Source organism: Panthera onca, chromosome E2, assembly GCF_046562875.1.
Source record: "Panthera onca isolate mPanOnc1 chromosome E2, mPanOnc1 haplotype 2, whole genome shotgun sequence".
Lineage (NCBI taxonomy): Eukaryota > Metazoa > Chordata > Mammalia > Carnivora > Felidae > Panthera > Panthera onca.
The window spans coordinates 14287379-14308345 of record NC_138353.1 but is presented as its reverse complement, the minus strand read 5'-3'; the positions used below and the strand labels follow the sequence as shown (position 1 = coordinate 14308345).

The 20967-nt window shown below is 53.4% G+C and overlaps 1 protein-coding gene and 1 pseudogene across 1 annotated transcript; both read left to right on the top strand.

Annotated features, from left to right (window-relative positions):
* Positions 1 to 710: 710 nt before the first annotated feature.
* Positions 711 to 2259, top strand: LOC144614548 (serine/arginine-rich splicing factor 3 pseudogene; annotated as a pseudogene).
* Positions 2260 to 3605: 1346 nt separating this feature from the next.
* MAP3K10 (mitogen-activated protein kinase kinase kinase 10) lies at positions 3606 to 20863 on the top strand. The gene is made up of 10 exons (XM_060651118.3): positions 3606 to 5285; positions 9029 to 9209; positions 12244 to 12392; positions 12845 to 13020; positions 14075 to 14321; positions 15917 to 16033; positions 17863 to 18034; positions 18139 to 18251; positions 18610 to 19263; positions 20262 to 20863. Exons 1-10 carry the CDS (start codon positions 4604 to 4606, stop codon positions 20582 to 20584), a joined length of 2814 nt encoding a protein of 937 aa, XP_060507101.1. The 5' UTR covers positions 3606 to 4603; the 3' UTR covers positions 20585 to 20863.
* The last annotated feature ends 104 nt before the right edge of the window (positions 20864 to 20967 follow it).

Here is a 20967-nt window from a genome sequence, read left to right as displayed (position 1 = left end):
ATAACAGAAGCATGTTGGTTAATATGCAATTTTTCTCCGGGAAGTTAATATTTTGAAGCAATCAGTGACAAGCTTTCTCAGAGTTAAAAGGGAAGCCTTGGTGATCAAAGAAGATCTTCACACACACACACACACACACACACACACACACACACACACAAAGCTAAAAATCTGCAGAACTGTCTTCCTTTAGATCCACAGTGACTTGTTTTAGTGGTTTCAAGGATCATAATGCTTGCTACAATGTTATGGTATGTGGTAAAGCTGTGAATGCAGATGAAGAAACCACAATGATATTTTCTCATATTAAAATGACAGGTTGATGAAGGCAACACCTTAAATCAGATTTTTAATTTTGATGCAAATGGTTTCCATTAGAAATTAATATCTACATGTGAGATAGATAGATATATATATATATATACACACACATATATACACATACACACACACACTCATGCACACACAACGGGATATTACTCGGTGATCAAAAAGAATGAAATCCTGCCATTTGCAACAACATAGGTGGAACTAGAATGTATTATGCTAAGCGAAATAAGTCAGTCAGAGAAAGATAAATATCATATGACTTCACTCATATGTGGAATTTAAGAACAACACAGATGAACATAGGGTAAGGGAAGGAAAAATAAGATAAAAAGAGAGAGGGAGGCAAAGCACAAGAGACTTTAAATACAGAGAACTGGCCATTTCGTGGACGCCAGGTCAGCGAGAGCATCTGCGGGAGCCGGGCCGGAGGGGAGCGGGAAGCGGGAAGACCCATCCGAGGGTGTGTGGTTTTGAGCGTCTGCTTTGTAACCCAAGATTTCGAAATGCATCGTGATTCCTGTCCACTGGACTGTAAAGTTTATGTAGGTAATCTTGGAAACAATGGTAACAAGACTGAATTGGAACGAGCTTTTGGCTATTATGGACCACTCCGAAGTGTGTGGGTTGCTAGAAACCCTCCCGGCTTTGCTTTTGTTGAATTTGAAGATCCCCGAGATGCAGCTGATGCTGTTCGAGAGCTAGATGGGAGAACACTATGTGGCTGCCGAGTAAGAGTGGAACTCTCGAATGGTGAAAAGAGAAGTAGAAATCGTGGCCCACCTCCTTCTTGGGGTCGTCGCCCTCAAGATGATTATCGGAGAAGGAGTCCTCCACCTCGTCGCAGATCTCCAAGACGGAGAAGCTTCTCCCGCAGCCGGAGCAGGTCCCTTTCTAGAGATAGGAGGAGAGAGAGATCACTGTCTCGGGAGAGAAATCACAAGCCGTCCCGATCCTTTTCTAGGTCTCGTAGCCGATCTAGGTCAAATGAAAGGAAATAGAAGACCAGTTTGCAAGAGGAGTGGTGTACAGGAAATAACTTCATTTGACAGGAGTATGTACAGAAAATTCAAGTTTTGTTTGAGACTTCATAAGCTTGGTGCATTTTTAAGATGTTTTAGCTGTTCACATTTGTTTGTCTCTTGGAACAGTGACACATAAAGATGTAATTCTCTATGATTTGAATGGATCATATGAGGCATGTAATATTAAGAGTTGTTACTTTACAATGTTCCCTTAAGCAAAATTGAATTTGCTTTGAAGTTTAGTCTTACATAGACTGATAATAAACCTATTAGCTCCTGCCCAGTTAAAGCTTGACATTTCATATTATGAAGACAAAACTGGCAAAAATTGAACAGTTTTTCCATAGCTGAGATAGTGTGCATGCAGCTGTAATTGAACAGTCTTTAAAAGCTGCTGTGAACCCAAGTCAGCAGCTAAAAATTAAGCTGCACTATTAAACTAGGTTAGAGGTTTAAAATAAAATGAATCCTAGTTGTCTTCGTACTGGGCAGAGGTGGTCCAGTTGGTGTAGAATTGGAAGTTTCAAGAAAGTTTACTTTTGCTATAGGTCATAAGTTCATTTTAACAGGATTGCTGTGTATGAACACACAGCTCTATATAACATTCTCTCTTTGGAAATTTGAAACTATTCAAAATACCAGTGTCCTGCCAGTTTAAGGGTACATTGTAGAGCTGAACTTCGAGTTACTGTGCAAGATTTTTTTTCATGCTGTCATTTGTAATATGTTTGTGAGAATCCTTGGGATTAAAGTTTTGGTTACAAATTGTTGTTTAACCTGAAAGCCTGTTTTTCCTTGCAAAACTAAAATCTGTGAGCTTGGTATCAAGTCCAGGTATAACATTCCTATTGGAAGCCATACTTATATTTTCTTGTAAAGTGCTTTTGAATTAATAAAATATTAGCATAATTGTGTAATAGTCGGAAAAAAAAATAAATACAGAGAACTGAGAGGTGTTGGGGGGGATGGGCTAAATGTGTGATGGGCATTAAGGAGGGCACGTATTGGGATGAGCATTGGGTGTTCTATGTAAGTGATGAATCCCTGGGTTCTACTCCTGAAATCATTATTACACTATATGTTAACTAACTTGGATTTAAATAAAATTTAAAAATTAAAAAATAATAATAAAGCCAGAAAGTTTTCAAAGAAAGAAAAGGAAAGAAAAGGAAATTAATATATCCAGACCAGCATCTCTGAGAAGGAAGCACAAGCCCCGTAAGATTGCAAAGAAGGCACTGAAGATGTTGCTAAGCGCAAACCTCCGTGGAAGTAACTGTGCTAGTATTTCTTCGAGAATCATTATTGGTCTCGTAGCACTCTGATTATGAAGTTGCCAGTGTTTTGAGCAATCTAACCCTGGGGTGTTTTTTTTTTTTTTTCTTCTTCTTCCCCTTAAATTCTTGTTATGTTTAGTGAGCTGTTTTGTAGAACTCCAGGGTTTTTCAGGAACGCATATATCACTCATGGCAGAACTGCCTATAACTCAGAATAAGGGGGGACTCTGTCCTCAAACAAGCATTCTTGATTGTTCCTATGTTTTCCTGATGGGTAGACAAGAGACCAGGTACCCACTTCTAAGAGTGGAACAACTTCCCAGGAGCAGGGGCGGGGTCTGGAACTTGGGAAGCAGAGCACCTCATGGTACCTCTTTTATCTCCTCCCTCCAGACTTCCGGGCCACTCGGGAGAAACCACGTGAAAAGGCCCAGAATTTTGCTGTTTACAAGCTTACAGATCTTGAGCAAGTCACTGAACCTCTGCAGGACTCAATATCCTCATTCTTTAAATGGGAAGGTAGTGTTTTGTTTTTAAATCATGTTTGTTTTTAATTTTAAAACCTACCTTTGAGGCTTGCTTTTGCCATTTACAGTTCTGTGACCTTGGACAAGTGACTTTGCTTTTCAATGCATCATCTGTAAAATGGGGGCTTTGCGAGAATTTGATGATACCATGCAAAGCGCTTAGCACAAGATGCGCATTAAGCCCCAATAGATTGAAGTTCCTATTACGAGAGGCGGGAGTTCTGACTGCTGAGGTGGAAGAAACCAGAGCTGGTGGGGAAAGACATGGCTGTGATTTCCCAACGGACAGTGAACACGTCCTGCCAGCCCCATCTTCCCTGCTGAGGCCTCGCCATCAGCCGAATCCCCTAGGTGGCAGGAGCCACCAACCTTTCTCCAACGTTTGAGGCCGCCTCCCGCGGCGCCTGTCCCGGAACGGACTACATTTCCCGGCGTGCACCTCGGGTCGGGGCCCGAGGGGACGGGCAGCCAAGGGGACCGTGCTCCAGCCGCGTTAGAGGCTGGAGCCAGTAACCACCACTCACGCAGCTCCTCTATTTCGCTTTGCGAAACCGGTCCGCCACCGTCAACCCCATCTTGAGCCGCGGACCCGTAGGGTCTGTGAGGAGCGCTTGGCCCCCGCCTCCTTCCCTCCTCCCGGCATCTGGCCCACCGAGTCCCAGGGAGGGTCCGAGGCCAAGCTTATCTCCTCGGGAGGATTCCTTCGGCCTCGTGGGGTCCCCACTGCGGCCCGAGGCTGGCAGCGGGGCTCTGGAAGCTAGGGGAACAGCCTCGAGGCCGCGCAGCCGGAGACTACAACTCCCAGGCGGCACCGCGGCGGCGGCGGCGGCGGCGGCGGCGAGCACGTCACTCAGGCACCGCCGGCGGCCCCGGGAAGCGGTGCGGGCGGGGGCAGGGCTGGGGCCGACCGGGAGGCAGGTGCTGAGGATGGGGGCAGCCCGGCCGCCCCGCGCGTGAGAAGGCCGAGGGGCGCGCCACCCCATCCCGGGGCGGGCGCCCCCGGGGCCCCGCCACCCCCACCCCGCCCGGCGGTCGTGGCCCGGGATGCGGAGCCGGGGGCCGCCGGTGGAGCTGCGCGGGGTGAGAGGCGTGGGGAAGGGGGCTGCCTGCTTCCCTCACCCTCGTCCCCCACCGGCGGGCCCCGGCAGGAATTGGGGAGCCGCGCGGCCAGGCCCTCTTAGCGCCCTGACATTTGGGGGAGACAGGTGAACCCGCCACCCTATCCGCACCCCGCCCCGCCTGGGCAGCTGAATCAGAGGGGACGACCCTGCCCTTTTAAGGAGGCTTTTTCTTGCTCCTGTGGAGGGCCCCCGCCCCCAGCCATGGCCTCCAGGAGCCCCCTAGAACCCGCAGGGACTGCCCCCCATCCTGGCCGCCGGGGCCCGCCCTCTGCATCCCGCGGGCAGCCTGTGTGAAGCGGCCTCCCGCAGCCCCCGGCCCCTCCCCCATGGAGGAGGAGGAGGGGGGGACGGCCAAGGAGTGGGGCACGACCCCCACGGGGCCCGTCTGGACCGCGGTGTTCGACTACGAGGCGGCGGGCGATGAGGAGCTGACCCTGCGGAGGGGCGACCGCGTCCAGGTGCTTTCCCAGGACTGTGCGGTGTCGGGCGACGAGGGCTGGTGGACCGGGCAGCTACCCAGCGGCCGTGTGGGCGTTTTCCCCAGCAACTACGTAGCCCCTGGCGCACCCGCCGCGCCCGCGGGCCTCCAGCTGCCCCAGGAGATCCCCTTCCACGAGCTGCAGCTAGAAGAGATCATCGGTGTAGGGGGCTTTGGCAAGGTCTACCGGGCCCTATGGCGCGGCGAGGAGGTGGCTGTCAAGGCCGCCCGGCTGGACCCTGAGCGGGACCCGGCAGTGACAGCAGAGCAGGTGCGCCAGGAGGCCAGGCTCTTCGGAGCCCTGAAGCACCCCAACATCATTGCCCTCAGAGGCGCCTGCCTCAGCCCCCCACACCTCTGCCTGGTGATGGAGTATGCCAGGGGGGGCGCACTGAGCAGGGTGCTGGCGGGCCGCCGGGTGCCCCCTCATGTGCTGGTCAACTGGGCTGTGCAGGTGGCCCGGGGCATGAACTACCTACACAATGATGCCCCTGTGCCCATCATCCACCGGGACCTCAAGTCCATCAACAGTAAGTGGTGTCCTCCCCCCAAAACTTGCTTCCACCGAATCTTAGGAGGTCAAGCCTAGGTGGTGGGAAATGGGGACACCAGAAGATATTGCCTAGGGCAAGAAGGGGCAGCGGTATACCTTCCGGGCCAAGTGAGGGAGGAAAAGGAGGCTTGGAAAGGTTGAAGGACCGCCTGTCTCCCAGGCTAAGAGTCACAGTAGCTTAATAAGTATGTATCCATGAACACTGTGACAGGCCCCGAACTCCTAGCATGGACAGCACAGGGCCTGCCCTCATGGCACTCACTGTCCAGCCATGATGCCAGGGTCCACCGGGCAGAGACCGAAAGAATCTAGCCTGGAGTCAGAGTTTCTCAACCTTGGCACTATTTACATTTGGGGCTGGATGATTGTAGGAGGCAGTTCTCTTGTGGGTTGTTTAGCAGCATCCGTGGCTTCTAGCTGGTAGATGCCATTAACATTCTCCACCAAAGACCAAAACTTGTCTCCAGACATTGGCAAGTGTCTCCTCGGGGTTGAGAACCACTTCCTGGAGTCCTCTCAGGCCTCTGCCCCAGCCAGAGTGAGGGAGGAGGGAAAGGGATGTGCCTTATGTAAAAGCTTCCAGGCTGCCTGGCTTATCACAGGCTCTCAAAACTTGATTGGTTGGTCGAATGGGGACTGGGGCCAGCAGGAAGAGAAAGCTCCCCAGGACCCACCTCTAGATCAAGGAGCTTCTCATGATGTCAGCACGTATTAGTTGAGCACCTATTAACAGGAGCCCAACAGGGACCAAGACCGCAGTGGCCTCACCCATTTCCGGAGCGCCTGTTGTGTGCCACACCCAGTCCTGCGTCCTAAGGATATAGCGGGGGAAGAATCCTACCTTCCTGGCTCTCCCAAGCTTCCTCTACCCCATCTCACTCCCTTTCATTTCTGCATGCATCTATTCTTTCATTTTTCATTTGGTGTTTGCTGGGCCAAGTCATGTGCTAAGGAGAGGGATCAACAGTGAATGAGGCCAGCATGTTCCCTGCCCTCCCTGGAAATGTGAGGATTTCCCCTTTGTTCTCACATTTGGACTCCCACATCTCTTCTGATTCCTGTCAGTTCCACACCCTGAAATGTGTTTGAATCCATCCCGCTATTTCTGCAATGTTGTTGCTATGCAGAGCCACGACCACTGCAAGCCCCTAGAACAGAGGGAGTGGTCTTCCTTATCTTCCAGGCCTTACACTTGTACACCAACCGAGCTGCCAGGTGCTCAAGGTGTGCCAAGCCCTGTGGCGGGGCCAGGGAATTGAGCAAAGACAGACACAGATGGTTCCTGCCTCCCTGATGCTCAGACTCCTCTGACATGCTGGGCAAATAGAGGCAGGACCACCAGCATGCTCCCCTTGAAGGCTGGGGTGCCTTCCTGGCCTTTCCTCACCCCTCTGATTCACAGCCTGAAGGTGGGGTGTAAGGACATGCCCCCAGGCCTCTAGGTTTTCCTGTAGCCAGTGCCACCTGGATGTGGCATTGTTGGGGCTCCTTAGGCCAGGGCTTCCTGCTCAGTCAATGGGACAAGTCCATGCCCAGGACAGATCACAGGGCCTCCACAGCACAGCTTCCTCCATTCATCTTTCCCTAGGAGCCCCTCGTCTGGTGTCGCTCGTACATTGGTTCATTCAACTGATAATTCTGAAGCAAAATTAAATATACTAGGCCCTATCTTAAGTGCTGGGATTACAGAAGTGAACCAGGCAAGATCTCCCCACGTAGAAGTTATGGTCTAGTAAACAGAAGTAGATGACTGATATTAGGTAGGTAGGTAGGTAGATAAAATTTCCAGATAAGACCAGGGGGCTCTGAAGAAAATAAAACAAGCGGAAGGAGCTCTTTGAATCAGATGGTCAGGGAAGGCAATACTGGAGCAGGGACCTGAACAAAGAGAACCCAGCCTTGCAAAGGTCTGGGCAGAGCAAAGGTCCTGAGGTGGAAATGAGCATGCCTTGCGGGAGAAACAGCCAGGAGACCAGAGGGGTTGGAAGAGGAGGAACGAGGGAGGGGTAGGAGATGAGGTCAGAAAGGTAGGCAGGGCCCAGATCATGATGACCTTGGGGGCCATGATGAGGATTTGGGGTTTTGTTTTGTTTTGTTTTTTACATAGTGGAAGCCATCAGAAGATTTTAAGCAAGGGATGATGCAGAAATGAAATGTAAGACCATAGTGTGTTCCGTCTGTCACAGGGTCACCCCACCAACAGAAGAGGTGGGGACCCAAGAAGGGAAGCATGGAGTCACATGCTAGAGAGTCGAGGGAGGCTTCTGGGCTTTGATGATAGTAGAATTAGCTCACTGTTGTTATGACAGGAGAAGTCACCAGGAATGGTCAAAGATCTGGGGGGAGAAGTAAAGGCCAACTATGGCCATATCACACACTAATGATAATAGCTAACATTTTTAAAGGGCCTACTGGTGCTTCACCTTACTACAACCCTATAAGGTAAATACTATTACCATCCCCACTTAACAGAGGAGAAATCCTAGCGTTAAGAAGAATAAATCATACAAGGTTATGCAGCTGATAAGTGGCAGAGCTGGGAGTCATGCCCAGGCAGGCCTGTACACTTTGGGGCCTGTTTGATACATGCTGGTCGAATATCATAGCAGTTAAGAGATTGGGCTCTAATGACAGATGTAGGTCAGGCCTTTGCCCCACAGTTTTCTAGGTATACACTCTTGGCCAAGGGACTTCATCTCTTTGAGCCTCAGTTTGCCAGTGGATAAAATGGGTTGCTTTCTAGATAATCCATGTAAAGGCCTAGCACAGTGCCTGCCATATCATAGGCCGCTGATAAACACCAGCCATGATTATAATTGTTGTTAGTAATAGCCCTAGACAGCAAGTTGGAACCATTCAAGATGCTTGGGGGATATAGCCGTCAGACTTTGTCACAGTAATGCTGCGTAGCAAACCACCCCCAAAACTCAGGGTCTTAAAACTTGATGTCATTTATTGCTGCTCACACACACATGGGCCTGCTGGAGCGTGAGCTGACTTAGGCGGGCCTCAGCAGGGAAGACTTTACTCTGAGTACCTCCCATCTACCTTGGACCAGCAGGCTGGCCGAGGCATGGTCTCGTGGTGATGGCAGGCAGATAGGTGAGGCCTCTTAAGGCCTAGGCTTGGAAATGGCATTCTGTCACTTCTGCCTTGTTCTGTTGACCAAAACAAGTCCTAGGGCCAACCCAAGGTAAAGGAGGAGGAAATAGACTCTTCCCCTTCCGTGGAAAGGAGTGCAGAGTCAGGTGGTGAAGAAGGTGATGCAGAAAGGGGTAGATCTGGGGCCCTGAATGCAGTCTGCCACAGGGGGTGACAAAGGCAAAGGAGAAGCACATTCATCCCTTCTGCTCAGAGTCTAGTTCCCACCTCACTGGTGGCCAAGAATTCAAGCCCTGAACAAAGGAGAACCAAGGCTTTGGGCTTTGGCTACCCACATTTCACAGAGCTCCCCAGAGCCCAGGTTAGAATCAGGAGGGAAGTAGACCCAGAGGAAGCTCCTCCTCCTTCATGGGAGCTTGGGGCAGGGATCCGACTGGCATGGAAGCATCCATGATATTCCAGACCAGGAAAGGACCTGCTGCAGAGGGGGGTAACTCATGGTTACTCATGGTTAGAGGGAGAGAACAAGTAGGAGGTTTCAGCTGAGGCAGGCGGGCAGGACACTCAGGTCTGCAGCCCAGAAGGTTGGGGTGACCCATCTTTCTTCCTGCCCCACAGTTCTTATTCTGGAGGCCATCGAGAACCACAACCTCGCAGACACGGTGCTCAAGATCACGGACTTCGGCCTCGCCCGCGAGTGGCACAAGACCACGAAGATGAGCGCTGCAGGGACTTATGCCTGGATGGCTCCGGAGGTTATCCGTCTCTCCCTCTTCTCCAAAAGCAGTGATGTCTGGAGGTGCTGATGGTGGGGCTGGGGAATCCCGGAAATGGGGGAGGGGAGGAGGGTGTTTCAGAGTGGGAGGGACAGTCTCCTGCAGAAGCTAGGATCCAGGCCTGACAGAGAGGCTCCCTGGCAAGGTCAGACCATCAAAGTACCAAAGCAGGTGTCTGCTTGCTGAAGTGGCAGCTGAGAAGGACTTGGATTCGAGTGGAAAATTACGAAGATATAGAAATAGGATGTCAACACCAAGGGCCCCTCAGACACCATCCAGTACACCACCCCATTTGTCAATAGGAAATTGAGGCTTTGGAGGCATCCTTTCATCCTTCCTTCCTTGCTTCCTTGCTTCCTTGCTTCCTTGCTTCCTTCCTTCCTTCCAGCCATCCATCCATCTATCCATCCATTCATCCAGCTATCCATCCATCCATCCATCCATCCATCCATCAGCACTGGGTGCTAGGGATACCGCAGTAAAAAAAATCTAGACACATTTCCTGCCCAGAGGAATAGTAAATAAATAAACAACTACACAAGAAGCTGGGGGGGGGGGGGAGCTGGTTTTAAGTTAAAAAGTTGTAAAATAATTTTCCAAAGATAAAGAGTTAATCCACCAGAACAAAGTATGAGATAGTATTAAGAGCCAGGAGGTAAATCGAAAGCACTCTGAGGGCTGGAGGATGATGTTAGGGAAGGCTTTTCTGAGAAATGACACTTGAGCTGAGTTTTGGATGATGATAAGAAGGAGCCACCCATGCAAATTTTGGGGGAAGAAGCTTCCCAGGCAGAGGGGACAGTGCCCACAAAGGCGGTTCTGACGTGAGAACGAGCTTGGTCTATTCCAGACACAGCCGTGAGGCCAGGTGACTGGAGCAGAGGAGGCAAGGAGGAAGGTGGTAGAAAATGACATAGGAGAGAGAGCGGGGAACCCCGCAGATGAGGGACCGGACACCAGGCTTTATTCTAAGTGCAGCAGAAAGCCATTAGGAGCATTTATGAATGGCACAATCTGGTTTAGCATTGCAAGGCTCCCTCGGCTGTAGGATGCAGAATGGATTGTGGGGGACAGGAGTGGGGGCAGGAGGCCTGCGAGGAGGCTGTTGCCATCACCAGTGAGACTTGATGGCGACAGCAGATACTCTTCAGCCTGGGGCCTTCTACTGGGAGGGAGCCAAACCCAGGTCAGTCCCCAGCTAAGGCTCCAGATGGACCAAGTAGCAAAGTCATGGCTTCTGGGCAGACAAATCAGACAGGAAGTCTCCACTAGAGCAGTGCAGCTCTTTGGGGAAGGTTCTAACTGGCTTTCCATTAGGCATTCATTTGTGGTACCAAACTGCACAGAGCCATATGTCCGTGGCAAGGAGCAGAAAATCCCCAAATAAAAACAAGCCTGAAGTTTCTGCTCTCCTGTAAAGCCCAGGACTGATGTGGTGGTCCCGGTGACAGGAATTCAGGGTCCTATGTCAGGGTTCCTCAACAGGGGCGTCACTGACATAGAGCAAGGTAATTCTTTCTTGTGTGGTACTGCCGTGTATTTTTTAGGATGTGGTTCCCAGCCACCAAACATCATAGCGCTCCCCGGTCCTTGTGACAATCAAAACATCCTCACAGGTTTCCAGCAACACAGGTCAGGTGGAGGGTTCACACCACCCCCAGTTGAGAGCCATTATTATTTTCTTCCACCTTGTGTGGTCTCCATTCCAAAGCTCACTTCATCATCCAAAACGGCTGCTTGAGCTCCGGCTTTTATGTCCACATCACAGCAAGCAGGCAGGAAAAGAGGAGAGGACACCAATTCTCCTTAAGGACTCTAAACTTCTAAACTTCGGGACTCCGAGGACTCTCTTTAACTTCCTGGAAGTTAGTTGCATATTACACGTCCTCCTGCACCCCACTGGCCAGAACCATCGCCATATGGGCATGCTTAGCTGCAAAGGAGGATGGGAAATGATTCCAGGCAGCAGATGCCCAGCTCACATTCACCAGTGCTGGCACTGAGAATGACAGGGAGGCCGTCAGCCGTAGGAGGGCAGAGGTGGTGTCCATCTTGGTCCGGTGCCCAGAATAGTGTCTGGCACACGGCAGACATTTATATGTCAAATGCATGCGTGGATGTGGGGGAGCTCGGGGACTCACTGCATGCTGGACACCGCACAAAATGGTGTTCAGTTTACTGGAGAAGGTGGACCGGCAGGTGACCGTAGCACAGTGGTGCGTGCTCCAGTGTTGTGTATCCATCAAGGACACCGTCATGGGCATCAAGCAGGCCTGAGCCCAAGTGTGGACTGAGACCAGTCCGCTTACTAGCTGTGTGACATTTAGGCAGACAGTTTAACCTCTCTGTGCCTGCACCTGTCCCCCGGCTAAAACGGGGGTCATACCAATACCTTCTGCCTTACAGGGCTGTTGTGAGGATTACTGAGAGCGCCTAGCACAGTGCTGGCCTGGAGTAAGTGCTTTATAAATGTTAAATAGTGTTAACTTGTTTTTAGAGGTAAGTGCTGAGGGTTCTGTGGGAACATAGAGGAGGGGGGTCTCTCATCTAGCTTTGGAGGCTGTGGAATCAAGGAAGCCTCCCTGGGAGAGGGGACACCTGAGTTTTGACTGAAAGAACAGTTACACACAGGGAAGGATGTTCTTGATGAAGGAGACAGCATGTACAAAGCCAGAGGTTAGGAAGAACAAGGCTTGTTCAACTTGTTCAGCGAAGCTGGGGTTGGTACGGGGGCAAGAGGGCTTAGAGGCAAAGCTGCAGGGGACGTCAAAGGTCAGGGCTAAGAAAAGTGGCTCTGTCCAGGGGGTACAGGTGAGACACTGAAAGTTTTCAGACAGGGGTGAGGGAAGAGAGAGCAAAGGCAAGACATCAGACAGCCAACCCCACCACATCTATTTGAGATCAGGCCAGCGGAGGTCAATCATGTTCTCATGGCCTCATCAACCAGCGCCGGATGTGGGGGTGAGGGAGGCCCACCACGGGACCGGAGGCAGGGATGGGGTGTAGGTGAGCATGGGGGTGGGCTGCGGCATCACCCTCCCTCTTCCCCACCTGCAGCTTCGGGGTGCTGCTCTGGGAGCTGCTGACGGGTGAGGTCCCCTACCGTGAAATCGACGCCTTGGCCGTGGCATATGGCGTGGCTATGAACAAGCTGACGCTGCCCATCCCCTCCACGTGCCCCGAGCCCTTTGCCCGCCTACTGGAGGGTGAGCCAGGGCCCTGTGGAGATAGGCTCAGCTTGGGTGGCAGGGGCCCTCGGGCCAGACCTCACCCCTTCACATCCATCCATACCGGTGGGCCCAGGAGTGAGGGAGAAGGGGCTGCAACCATTGGACCACAAACTGTCTCCCCTACAGTTGGCTCTGTGTCCCCCAAACTGTTGTTCCAGCCAGGCCCACGGCCCTTGAGGGCACCTGTTAGCATTCGCTGGCCCTGGGATTCTTCCCTGATCCTTGATTCTGCCACAAGTGAGGGAGCCGAAGCCAGGTTTCACTGTAATGTTGCCAGGAATTTGGCTTTGAATTCCTTCCCTCAGTTCCATGGAAGTTGTTTGTCCACAGTCCCCTGAAGTCCTGTCTTCCACAAAGCAGGGTGATGCCCTAGAGCATGGCCACTGACCTCTCCACCCCCACTGCTGTCCCCCCCACCCCCACCCCAGAATGCTGGGACCCAGACCCCCATGGGCGGCCAGATTTCGGCAGTATCTTGAAGCAGCTTGAAGTCATCGAGCAGTCAGCCCTATTCCAGATGCCACTGGAGTCCTTCCACTCGCTGCAGGAAGACTGGAAGCTGGAAATTCAGCACATGTTTGATGACCTCCGGACCAAAGAGAAGGTGAAGGCAGGGGGCACAGTGGGAGGGATGGAGCAAGACCCCTGCATTTCTGATGCCTTTGGTGGGGCAGAGTCCCTTCCCCTGAGCCCCAGTCTTTGGGTCCATGCAGGGCTAAAGGGGCCTCTTTTGCATATTAAGAAAGGGACCTGTTGGCAGATTAATAAGAAAAAGGCACCCTGCACTGATGCTCTTACAAGTGATACTGCCTGATGTCTGGGATTGGCTTAAAATTTTTTTTTTAATTTTTTAAGTTTATTTATTTGAGGCAAAGAGAGCACGCAGGGGAGGGGCAGAGAGAGAGGGAGAGAGAGCATATCCCAAGCAGGTTCCACACTGTCAGGCTCTGCACTGTCTGCACGGAGCCTGACACAGGGCCTGAACCCACGAACTGTGAGATCATGGCCTAAGCCAAAATCAAGGGTCAGATGCTTAACTGACTGAGCCACCCAGGCACCCCTAAATTTTTTTAATGTTTTATTTATTTTTGACAGACAGAGTACAAGCAAGGGAGGGACAGAGAGAGAGGGAGACACAGAATCTGAAGCAAGCTCTGTCTGCACAGAGCCAGATGCCGGGCTCTAACTTGTGAACTGTGACATCATGACCTGAGCCGAACTCAGACACTTAACTGACTGAGCCACCCAGGCACCCCTGAGATTGGTTTTAAAACACAACAGCAAAAATGGGAGGGAGGGAAAAAGGGAGGAGACAAGGAAGAAGATACGTGAAAAAAGGTTTGCTAAGTAAAAAGAGTTGTTTAGGTGGAATGATGAGAATTGGGGGCACTATTCTGTCTCTGCTTTTGTGGATGTTCAAAGTTTTCCAAATTGAAGAGTCAAAAACTTAAAGGTGAAAACTAAAACCACCCCTTTCTTTGGGCTAATACAGCCTGGAGCACCGGCGCCCAGCTTGGCTGGTGAAGAGTGAGTTGGGTTGTGCCCCCAATTTGCCCCTTAGCAGGACGTCCTTGTGCTGTGCCCCAAGCAGACCCAGTAGCCCCCAGGTCCATCCCCAAGGGGCTGACAGGTGAGCCCTCGCCCCATCTTCTTTCCAGGAACTCCGGAGCCGTGAGGAGGAGCTGCTGCGGGCGGCCCAGGAGCAGCGCTTCCAGGAGGAGCAGCTGCGGCGGCGGGAGCAGGAGCTGGCCGAGCGCGAGATGGACATCGTGGAGCGTGAGCTGCACCTGCTCATGTGCCAGCTGAGCCAGGAGAAGCCCAGGGTCCGCAAACGCAAGGGCAACTTCAAGCGCAGCCGCCTGCTCAAGCTGCGGGAAGGCGGCAGCCACATCAGCCTGCCCTCCGGTACCGCCCACACGCCTTACGCGGCCCCCAGGGGCTGCTGGGAGCATTCCTAACACGGGGTTTACCTCCTCCTCCTATTTTTTTGAAAACTTTTCTATTGCTGAATGTATCACACATGTGGAAAGGGACCAGAAACCCGTCTAGCTTACTGAGTTAGTATAATCACCCCACCCAAGCAGAGAGAACCCACAGCCACCCCACATGCCCCGCCACGCGCTCCCTCCCAGCACAAACCCCCGGCTGCCCGCCAAGAATAACCTTTCTTTTCACTTTTAGGGCATTCACGTCCTTGCTTTTTAAAAATTGTTATTGTTTTGTCTTCTATTTTTTTTTAATCTTTTAATCAGCTTTTTTCCCCTTGCATCGTTTATTCTGCAGCACTTCCCACAGTCTGGAGGCTGCTGCTTGCGTCTCCCCAGTATGACTTACCTTGTCCTCTGTCCCCTAAATTTCCTATTAACTGGTATTAAGTTAAACTATGTGAAACTGCTGATGTCCGGCCCTTTTTGACCAAAACCAAAACAAGTTTCATGTGGATCAACCCAATAGGTTTGTCTCAAGGCATAATCAGTTTCAAGTTCCGGTTGGGTCTCTTCCCCCACCCCCAAAGATTGCTTCTTAGGTAACATGACCCCGCTCACCCATCATAAGACACATGATGTCTGCTCAACCCTCTCTTTGTAATGTTATAAGCCATCATGCAGTGACCAGCACAGCACTGGCCAACAGATATCTAATGCAAGCCACATGGCTAATTTTAAATCTAGTAGCCACCTTAAAAAAAAAAAAAATGGAAAAGGGAAAAAATGGAAAAGAAACAGGTGAAATTGACTTTAACAATATATTTTATTTAGCCTGATATATCCAAAATGCTACAGTGTCACATGTATCAATACAAGAAAAATTGTTAGAGATTTTAACCTCTTCTTTTCACACCCAATCTTTGAAATCCAGCGTATATGTTATGGTTACAGTGTACCTTGGTCCAGACGCTTAATTTTCCTCAAAAATACTTGACCTGTATTTGGGTTTCGTGAAATTTATAGTTGAAAAAAGGTTGATTCACATCCCCAAGATTTGCATCAAACATGCTTAAATGTTTTCAATAACCGAACTGAGGATCCATTTTTAAGTTTAAATTTAGATTAATTGCGACTACACAGATAGGTTCAAACTCTCCAGCGGCTCAGATGCAGTGGCCACACTGCAAATGCTCAGTGGCCACTTGTGGCTAATAGCTGCCACGCTGGACACTTAGGCCTAGATCCGCAGTCAATCCTTAGTTAATTAAGGACCCCATTAGGATCCTTCCTCCCCAATTGAAGCGTGCGCCCGAGGTCTCTGGAGGGCTCATCACGGTTACATGGCTGTGCTTCACCCCAGAGCTGCCCATTCAGAAGGCCTGAGAGTGAGTGCTGCCCCTGAGGTTTGCAGTTGACATGGATGCCGCCGCTCTGGAGACCATAGTTTGCGAACCCCCGTTTAAGGAATGAAAACAGTGGCGTTCCATTCTGGCATTCCTTCTATCCCACAAAGGGAACTTCTCCGGTTACCCACGGAGCATCTTGCTCAGGAAAGTCTCTTTCTTTCCACAGGCTTCGAGCATAAGATCACAGTCCAAGCCTCTCCAACCCTGGACAAGCGGAAAGGATCCGATGGGGCCAGCCCCCCTGCAAGCCCCAGCATCATCCCCCGGCTGAGGGCCATTCGCCGTGAGTATCTCCCAAGGCCCTGACCAGTCAGTAGTCCACAATGTTCTGTGAACATTTACTGGGCACCAAGCTGGAGGAACAACAGGGACAAGACAGGCGGGGTCCCCTCCCTCATTCTCATCAGGGGTCAACAGACACTAGAGTGGTACATATACTATAGTGATAAGCTCTACAAAGGAAAGCAGGGAAGGGAAATAAAAGAGGAGAGGTGCTGTTTTACATCAGGAAGGCCTGTGTAAGGAGCTGGGGTTTGAGCAGGGACCCGGGTGGTAAGAAGGAGCGAGGAGGGTCAAGATCCAAAAGAAGCGTGTCCCTGCAGGAGGGAACAGCAAGGGCCAAGGCCAGGGGTGGGAATAAGCAAGGCATGTGTATGGTCCTGGGAGGCCAGCTCGATTGGACTGGAGTGAATGGCAGGGAGAGGAGTGGGTTTGTGGTCAAGGTTGCAGGGGGCCAGATCTTGCTGGGCCTAGAGAACCGGGCTCGCTAAGGAACCTGAACTGGATTTTATTCTAAATGTGGTAGGGGCCGTGAGCCGGGCAGTAATGTGATAAAATGCACCTTGTCCCTCCGGCTGCTGTGAAGGGTGTGGATTGTGGGAGGCTGGAGCGATAGGGGAAGACAGGAGACAAGGGGAGCGGACCGGACTGGGGCTGTGGGCGGGAGACAGGGCTACGTGGCAGAGGCACGGTTTGCTGATGGGTAGGATACAAGGCTGATCCCCTCAAATCTGTTCTGCCCCATCGGTCACCCCTGGCTTTGCCCCACATATCACCCCCTTCCCACCTCTGTTGGGACCCCTGTTTGTACCAGGCCCCAGAGGTCATTCTCATGGGGACACCAACAAAGACAATGACCATATGCTGACAGTACTAATGTCAGGGTACTTTCAAAGTGTGGAAATGAGAGCAGTAGACTCTCCAGGGAACAAACTCCTCCAGAGCTGGAGGCTTGAAGGGAAAACTGGCAACAAGGCTGGGAAAAGGACTGAAAGGAACAGAGTTCCAGGTGAAGGGAACAGCCTGTGCAAAGGCATGGCGGTGTGGAAACACCCACCTGGGAAATGATAGACATGGGGTCCCAACCAAGGCGCTCATTGCCCTCTGCCTGCATACCCAGATTCCATTTCCTCTCTCTCCTCCTTTTCTCCCTCCCTCCACACCAGCCCCACAGGCCTCCTGGCTGCTCTAAACACTCTAGGCGTGGCCAGCCACAGGGCCTTGGCATAAGCTACTCCCTCTGCCTGAAATGTTCTTCTCCCTTGTATCCACTTGACTCACCCCCTCACCTCCTTCGCATCTTTGCTCAGATTCTTCCTTGTCAAACATGACTTTTCCTACCTCTCAGACTCCTTTCCTGCTCCGTCTCCCTCACAGCACTTACCGCCTATCAACTCCCTACACAAATTACTCACCTACTATGATTCTTGTTGGTCATCTGTCTTCACCCCTAAAATGTAAACTCCCAAGAGCAGGGGGTTTTGTCAGCTTTGCCCACTACTGTCTTCTCAGCACCTCCCGTGGGGTTTGGCGTATGGCAGGTGCTCAGCAGACATGTGGGAATGAATAGATGGCTGATGGGCTTGGCTGTGAGGAGTGACGGGAGACAAGGCTGAGGGAAGGCAGGGAAGTACATGCAGAGCCTCTACTGCCAGGCTGAGGAGCTAGGACCTTGTCCTGACAGCAGCAGGGAGCTATGGAAGGATTTAGAAAAGGGAAGGGTTGAAGATCCCTTGGACTTCTGGTGGACAGTGGATGTGAGAGTGAGTGGGGGGAGCCCAGTGGGGACAGACTGTCCAACACCCAGTAACCAAGTGTCTTTTCTTGGCCCAGTGACTCCCGTGGATGGCGGTGGCAGCAGCGGTGGTGGCAGCGGTGGTGGCAGTGGGACATGGGGCCGCAGCGGGCCCCCAAAGAAGGAAGAGCTGGTTGGAGGCAAGAAGAAGGGCCGGACCTGGGGCCCCAGCTCCACCCTGCAGAAGGAGCGGGCTGGAGGGGAGGAGAGGTATAGGCACTGGGAGCCCACCCCTGGCCCTGCACGTTGCCCCCAGGCCCAGGCAGCCAGAAGGCCTGCATTGCAACCGCCCCTATCTCTGGCGCCCCCTGCAGGCTGAAGGCCCTGGGGGAAGGAAGCAAACAGTGGTCATCCAGTGCCCCCAACCTGGGCAAATCCCCCAAACACACACCGATCGCCCCAGGCTTCGCCAGCCTCAATGAGATGGGTAAGAGGGTGAGGGTGCCTTTAAAATGGAGAGGGAGGGGCATCCGGAGGGAAACAGAACTCAAGACGAAGAGGTGACCATCCCCCCCCTCCCCCCGCACTGGGAGGAGGAATCCGATTTCACTGGACCAGTGGGTAGGAAACATTCCCAAAATGGGGGAAGGGCAGCCCCAGGGTGCAGGGTCATTCCTAGAGGCTTTGGGAGGAGAATGATTTGAGAACCACGTTTAATGGGACTTGGTGGCCTCACGCCAGAAGGGTCTTTCTGGGTAGCCCCTTGCCCACCAAGTCTCCGGGGGTGGCGGGGGCTGCGGCCAGGCCAGCCCTGGAGGCGATTGACGGCCCTCTCCCACTTGCAGAGGAGTTCGCGGAGGCGGACGGAGGCAGCAGCGTGCCTCCCTCCCCCTACACCACCCCGTCCTACCTCACGGTGCCGCTGCCGGCCGAGCCCTCCCCGGGGGCGCCCGCACCCCTCTCCCGGCCCGGGCACGGCGGCCGGCGGCGCTGCGAGCTGGCTCTGCTGGGCTGCGCCACGCTGCTGGGCGCCGTGGGCCTGGGCGCCGACGTGGCCGAGGCGCGCGCGGCCGACGGCGAGGAGCAGAGGCGCTGGCTCGACGGCCTCTTCTTCCCGCGCGCCGGCCGCTTCCCGCGGGGCCTCAGCCCGCCCGGGCGCTCGCCCGGTCGCCGCGACGACGCGGCTCCCGGCCCGGGCCTGGCGCCCTCGGCCACCCTGGTGTCGCTGTCGTCCGTGTCCGACTGCAACTCCACGCGTTCGCTGCTGCGCTCCGACAGCGACGAGGCCGCGCCGGCCGCGCCCTCCCCGCCGCCCTCCCCGCCCAGCACCAACCCCCTGGTGGACCTGGAGCTGGAGAGCTTCAAGAAAGACCCCCGCCAGTCTCTCACGCCCACCCACGTCACGGCCGCGCGCGCAGTGAGCCGCGGGCACCGGCGGACGCCGTCTGATGGGGCGCTGGGGCAGCGGGGGGCGCCTGAGCCCGCGGCTCCCCGCCCTGGTGAGTGAGGCGCCTACACCCAGGGCGCAGAAAACCGACCCTTCTCCTCTAACCCCACCAAAGTCCCAGGTCCCAGCCCAGCGGCGACGCCCTAGATGTCAGGGTGGCCTCTTGCTTAGCATGGGGGGAAGGGTCTGTGTCCCCATGGTCCTCACTGCTAGAGGCACCGCGGGCCCCCAGGTGATTGAGACCCAGGAATGCAGGAGAGGTGGCAAACTAATGCCTCCAGGGGCCAGGTGGGTGGCATTAATGACAACAGTAACAACTATGGGTAACACTCATGTGCTAGACACTGTTCTCTCTACATTTTTTTTTGTTTATTTTGAGAGAGAGAGAGAGAGAGAGAGAGAGAGAGAGAGAGAGCGCCTGAGCCAGGGAGGGGCAGAGACAGAGGAGAGAAAATCCCAAGCAGCCTCCATGCTGTCAGCACAGAGCCCAGTCTGGGGCTCCAGCTCACAAACTGTGAGATCATGACCTGAGCCGAAATTAAGAGCCAGGTGCTCAATGGACTGAGCCACCCAGGCGTCCCTCTATAATTCGTTAACAAAGACAAAGGTGATTAGGACAGGAGTTAACTACCTACTACCAGGCACTGTGCTACGTGCTTTGTTGTTTTATTTAACCCTCACCTATGTAGTGAGCTGCTGTCATCACCATTCAGAGATAGTGTCATGCCTCAGGTCTCCGTGTGCGCACACACCCAGTGCCACATGCATAAGAGGCTTCAGACGGATGAGGGCTTTCTGTATCTAGAGGGATGACGAAGAAACAGGCTCCGATAGGTTAAGGAATATGCCCAGAGTTGCACCCAGTTGAGTGAGCAGTTCGGAGTCGTAGGGGCCTAGGTGAAGGTCCCACCCCTCCTGGAAAGTGGGCCCAAGAAGAGCAGCAGATACCTCAAAAGATGTCAGAGACCCCAATTCTCATGTGACAATCCTGGCTTTTAAATGCCATCCTCTGGCCCACCCCGTTGACCTCATCTGATCCTCTCTTACCAGGCCCTCGAGATCCCCTGGACTTCCCCCGCCTGCCTGACCCCCAGACCTTGTTCCCGACCCACCGCCGGCCCCCCGAGTTCCCTGGCCGCCCTACCACCCTGACCTTCGCCCCAAGACCCCGGCCGGCTGCCAGCCGGCCCCGCCTGGACCCCTGGAAACTGGTCTCCTTTGGCTGGACACTCAGCATCTCGCCTCCCAGCAGGCCGGACACCCCAGAGAGCCCTGGACCCCCCGGCATGCAGCCCACGCTGCTTGACATGGACATGGAGGGGCAGAGCCAAGACAGCACAGTGCCCCTGTGCGGGGCCCACGGCTCCCGCTGAGGCCTGCCCCCCACCGCCCGCCTGGGCAGCCATGAATGTAGCGCCCCAGGCCCCGCCCCAGCCTGCCGCGCCACAAGGCAGGGGAGGCCCTGGGCAGGATATTCTATTTATTGGGGAAGGGGGGAGGGGGTCACTTAATTTATTCCTTTGTACCCCAGAGGGTGGGGCCCTGTGCCCACCCTGCAGTGAGGGGGGAGGGTGGGCAGGGATACTCAGGGACAGGGCACATCATAGGGATTCGGCACAAAATGCAGCATTAAAGGTAACCCCTGCCCCCTACCGCTCTTGGCTGTGTCTTTCCCCAGCCCAGGCCCTGGTCCTGGGGCACCCCACTAGGATCCCCCCCATCCCACACTTCCTCCCTGAGCCTCTGGGTTTCTGGG